This window comes from Camelus ferus, chromosome X (genome assembly GCF_009834535.1).
Source record: "Camelus ferus isolate YT-003-E chromosome X, BCGSAC_Cfer_1.0, whole genome shotgun sequence".
NCBI classification, from domain to species: Eukaryota; Metazoa; Chordata; class Mammalia; order Artiodactyla; family Camelidae; genus Camelus; species Camelus ferus.
In genome coordinates this window covers 77,647,901-77,652,888 of record NC_045732.1, presented here as the reverse complement: position 1 = coordinate 77,652,888, position 4,988 = coordinate 77,647,901, and the positions used below count along the sequence as shown (strand labels likewise).

Below are 4,988 nucleotides of genomic sequence, written 5' to 3'. Positions count from 1 at the left end.
AAAAGCTACAAGAATACCACAGTGAACCCCACATCCCGAGCACCTAGATATTGGGTTTAATTCTTTCAGAGTAAGTTGCAGAGAGCATAAATTTTCATAACATTGGATATTCATATTCATAATACCTAAGCCCGTAACTTCAAAGGAAGGGCCAGCCTTCCATGTAACCATCCTATCTTATTCCACCCAGGAAATCTAACACTGAAAACAGGATGTCATCTGATGGTCCATTTTGACTTCGGGGCGGGGGGGAAGGGGATAGCGACTGTAAGCAGCTTCTTTCCACACATTAATGCATCTTCCCTGCAGTAGGATGTCTTCGGCAAGCATTTACATTGGTCAGAAACAAGAACGCAAAGTGGAACTGGAGCATATCACAGACTTTGGACCAGAAGTGGCCTGTGAGCCGCTGGAAGAGACACCACTGTGCGAGCTGATGGTCATACAGCTTGAGGACCACGAAGCCCAAGCAGCAGAGCACGCCTAGAGCCAAGTACATTCCCGAGGAAGGACTGCCCCGGCGCCCCTGGGTGCACAGGGCCTGGCCCACGGCAGCTGCGATGTGAGCCCCCAGCGTGAACTCAAACCCACAGGGGTGCAGAAGGGCGAGGCCGTAACTGCACAGGGAGAGGCCCTCGACAGCCAGGAACAACCAGGGCTTCCAGCCCCTGTCCAGGTAGAGGCACCAGGCAACCGGCCACGCGAATATGGGCAGGGTGAGCCACTGATCCAGCACAGCGGCGGGCCGGGTCTGTGACGCCACGCGCAGCCACTGGACAGGGCCATAGACCAGGGCCATGCCAGCGAAGACATCCTTCAGGTAACAAGCCCTCCGCACCTCTGCAGGGCACCCGGGGGTGCTGGGCTTTCTCTGCAGCCAGTACGCTCCCAGGAGCACGTAGGCCAAGTTAACGAGCGAATTGAAGGGCATGGCTAGGAAGGCAGGGAGGCCGGCCACGGGTGCCTCAGCATAGTGCTCCAAGCCCACCTGGACGGAGACGCCGTCAAAAGCACCGGTGTGGATGGCGGCCGCGCAGAGGCAGCTGGCCACGGCCACATGGAAGAGGGCCCGGCCCGACTCAGGCTGCATCGAGAAGCCTCTGTGAGAAGAGCAGCTGCCTCCACAGTTATCTCCGAATTCAGCTGAACAGTTTTTGCCAAACACTCCTCGGTCTCCCAGCTGAGCCAGCAGGAAGAAGTCCCCGTGATCGCCTACGCAGATGCTGTGACCTTGCCCCGGAGTGGAGGTGGCAGGTGGGAGGAGGGAGGGGGCTCTGCTGATTGGTTGGCGCCAGGGGAGGACCGTTTTGCCTTTTTCCTTTGTGGTTGCAAAGAGAGCATGGTTCAAGAGTGCGGTTAGAAGGAAACCCATCCCAAGAACAGCCTCCATCTTCCCAGCTCTTGGCCACGAGATGCAGCAACAGTTTTCGTCAGAGAACAAAAAGAAGTAAGAGTGAAGTGATACCCACAGTCCATTCACCTTCTAGAATCCTCTTTCATCTAAAGGTTCCATGCCCCTTTCTCCTGACACCTCTGCTGTTCTCTCATCTCATTTTTCACTAGAAAAATCCTAGCTCCCTTAAAGCCACTGCATTTAGAGTTGGAAATCTTTCCTAGGTCTGTTGTGAAAATTCAGAACACCTCAGTGGTGTTTTCCCACCTCAGTGGTATTATAAACATGGAAGTTTCCAGACCAGCCCCAAAGTCCTTTTAACCAAATATCCAGTTAAATTAGAGACTATGAGCTGTGGTCTGAGTTCTAGAATCCCAGGCAAGGGATGGCAGAGGGAGAGGGAAGGGAAGCAAGGGATCCCCTCTGCTTCCTGGGTGGGGGGCCTGGGAGCACAGGGAGCTGTCGCCTAGGCTTGGTACCCTGGATCTCCCCCGGCCCTCCCCTCAAGTGTTGCGCCTTCCAAAATCATGTTCTTCCTTGGCCCACAATAAAACCTTCCATCCTGTAGTCAAAGAAGCAGACAGACGATTTAAAAACAACGTGTGCTTATCCTGGACTGTCAAATGCTTTGGGGCCAGCTGTGCCATGAGTTGGCCTGGTGGCCGAAAAATGTATTAATATCGGTGAGAGAAAAGATTCATTGCTCTGAAAATGACTCAAAGCCAAGGTGGCAGGCAGGCATAGGGACAAGAGAGACTGTGTTCCAACCCTAGCTCCCCCACCTACTAACTGTGTGAACTTGGGTCTTAACCTTTTTGGGCCTCAGTTTGCATACCTGTAGAAGGGGGAGGCTCCCAGCACCACCCTGCAGAGTACTTGTGTGGACTGAATGAGCTCTTATCTACGTAGACCACTTCGCACCATTTGTTTCTGCGGCACAATGTCCACCTCCCTTCCTGCAGTTCAGGCCCTGAAACTGGGCAGGGTCCGATTCTCTGCACTCTATCTGGTGCTCAGTGAAGATGTGCTGCATTTTGATTTGAGCGCAAAGCCAGCGCCCTTGCTCTCTTTCCTGACCCTTTCATTGCTCCTATTTGCCATTTCATTTCTCAGACTGGCCCTAGGGCCCACCAGTAACATCTGGGAAGGGGCCTACTGGGCCTCAGGTGGAGCTTTCTTGCTCCCATCCTGCTTTGGAGGCTTGTTGTTAAGGAGAACCAGCATTTCCACGAGTGAACTGAAGCACCGCCTTCCCGACCACAAGCTTTCATCTCAGCACATGGTGCCATTGCACACCTCCTCCCTGAAGCCCCGCCCCGCTAAGGAGCCTCTAGGTCCAGGGGTTGCCCTGCCCCAGGGTTCCCTCCTCTAGGCTGGCCACCGATAACGCAGTCTGCACACAGCAGCCCCCAGCATCTTCCTCAGGTACCCCCAGGTCAGATTGCGTCAGCACCTGTTTAGCACCCTTCAGTGGCTGGCTCTCCACACACAATCATGTCCCAATCTCTCGGCCAGACATCAAAGTGCCATACTCGTGTGGTCCTGCGAGCTCCCCAGGCATCATCTGTCTTCCTGCCCTCCTGTGCCTGGGTTGCTTGGCTGTCATTTCCTCTCAGGCCCTGGCACTTCCCTATTCAGCTGGATTCCGGGTGGGACACCAGTTGAGGCCCCATCCGGTGTCTCTGGGTTCTTCCCTGAAACCATCTGGGCCCTGACTCCTTGGTGCGAAGAGCCAGGCCTTTGGGGCCCCATGCAGCCAGTGCTAGCCTGAGCTTCCTGTCTGCCAGCCAGCATGAAGAAGAGCCGGGAACAGGAGTCAAACAGTCAGCTTGATAGAGAAGGAGATCCAGGAAGGGCATGGAAAGTGACTCCTCCCTGGTTGCTGGGCAGAGTCCGCCTCAGCCCTTGTGCAAGCTGAAAGCAACATGTAATCAAACCCACTTCTCACGTCCACCGGGAAGACCAGGCTGGGTACCTTATGGCCTAGCTCCTCTGTACCCCAAACTGCCACAAGACCCTTGTTACATGCCACTCAAAGTTCTTCACAGCATCGCCCCACCACCCCTTTCTGGTTCTGGGGTCTTCGGGGGAAGCCCTGCAAAGCATGACGATCTCCTGGCTAAGAGGGTTAAGACATGCTCCTTAGACTCTCCCGCTCCCTGGGTCTATGCATTTAAGCAGGAGCCACTGTCACCTGGTAACGTGGTGTTTTCTTTGGCCTGTAGCAGTTATGACAACTACTCATTGTGCCCCTGACCACCCTTGCTGCCCTTCTGCAGATAAGGGGAGATGCCAGTCTGAAGGCTGTAACCTGGGAAACCACCAGCAGGAGAGCTCAGTCTGGGCCACCTGGCTGCCCAAGGAGCCTGGAGCAACCACAGTGATTCTTGAACTCTGAGGAGAGAATGGCTGAATGTGGACAATGCTCCTGGAAGCCAGCAGCTCGGCTTCCTTATTTTACAGGAGAAGGACTGGGGGCCAGAGAGGTGATGTGAATGGCCAAGGTCACTTAGGGCAGATGGTGACACAGAACTACAGGTGAGGGCTTCTGTCTTCTGGCTGCATCACAGGACTCTTCGGCCTGTCTCAAACAAATGTTTCCAAATGCATAAAGTAAAACAGAATTACAACATAAATTTAATAGGTTGAAAGGCTGTTATTAAAATATTTTTGAAAATGTGTGACATAATAATGGATGTGCTTCTTTACTAGTAAGTTAAATTACAGGATCTACAGGAAGGTTAAAAAACTGCAGTAATTTCAAAGCAGTTATTCTGCCTGCCAGTAGGTCTTCTAATCTAGTTAATTTCAGGATAGCTACAACAAAAGCTACATGCTCTAAAATGATCTCTCATTTCCTTTGGTGACACGGTCACCAAGCTAACGATCTGTGCTTTGCGGCCTACACCTGTAATTGTAGGAAAGGACAAATTTCGGCTAGAGGTTGGTGAATGTAAAGATGAAATAAAGATGAGAGAAACTGAAAAGTCATCTGTTGTCACCCCAAGATCCTGGACAGCAGCGCATTACAGCCTGCGTCTGGCAGTGAGGATGACGGGGCAGCGCCCAGCGGTGTCCAGCACGATTTGGAACGTGGGGGTGATGCCAGTACCCACCCCTCAAGGTTGTGAGAACTTACAGTATTGGCGCGAAAAGGCCAGCGATCACCATCCGGGTATTTTGCTTCTCTCGCTTTGCTAGGGGAAATTCAAATCTTGAAAAATGGCGGACCCGAAAAGCGGCCCTGCGCCTGCGCGCGGGGCGGGGCGCAGGGCTCTGGGAAGCAGGCGGGGCGGGGTGACGCGAGGTGACGCGAAGGGACAGGGAGCCTTCCCGCGCCCGCCCGCTCGGCTCGGGCGCCGCCACCCGGGCAGCCCGCCCTGCAGCCGGAGGGGCGGGGGGCGCCCCGGCGCGCGGCGGCCGGGATCATTTCCTTGGAGCGCCGGCGGTCGCGGCGGCACTCCAGCTCGGGGGGCGGGGCGGCGGGCCTGGGAGCCTGGGAGGGCTCCGCCCCGGGCGCCGCGCTCCGGACCGCGTTACCGCCCACTCTCGCCCCGCCTCCGGCTCCCCGCGGCGGGCTTCGGGCCGCCTCTGC

General features: G+C 55.1%; 1 protein-coding gene across 2 annotated transcripts; it reads right to left on the bottom strand.

Moving 5' to 3' along the window:
- Window positions 1-6: 6 nt before the first annotated feature.
- On the bottom strand, window positions 7-4,709 carry TMEM187 (transmembrane protein 187). Of its 2 annotated transcripts, none has more exons than XM_014562678.2 (2): window positions 4,533-4,709; window positions 7-1,400 (listed from the first exon to the last, which is right to left on the bottom strand). In XM_014562678.2, the coding sequence occupies exons 1-2, from the start codon at window positions 4,562-4,564 to the stop codon at window positions 290-292; spliced, it is 1,143 nt and encodes a 380-aa protein (XP_014418164.1). In that variant the 5' UTR covers window positions 4,565-4,709; the 3' UTR covers window positions 7-289. The 2 variants fall into 2 exon arrangements, with proteins under 2 accessions (XP_014418164.1, XP_014418166.1); XM_014562680.2 differs by having other exon boundaries at window positions 7-1,318; window positions 4,533-4,668.
- Between the last annotated feature and the right edge of the window lie 279 nt (window positions 4,710-4,988).

Excerpts from the sequence above, each read along its gene's own strand:
- TMEM187 (XM_014562678.2), bottom strand. The coding sequence starts at position 4,564 with ATGGTGATCGCTGGCCTTTTCGCGCCAATACT. Across the intron at positions 1,401-4,532 it reads GGCCTTTTCGCGCCAATACT|AGCTGGGAAGATGGAGGCTG; the intron begins GTAAGTTCTCAC and ends CTCGTGGCCAAG.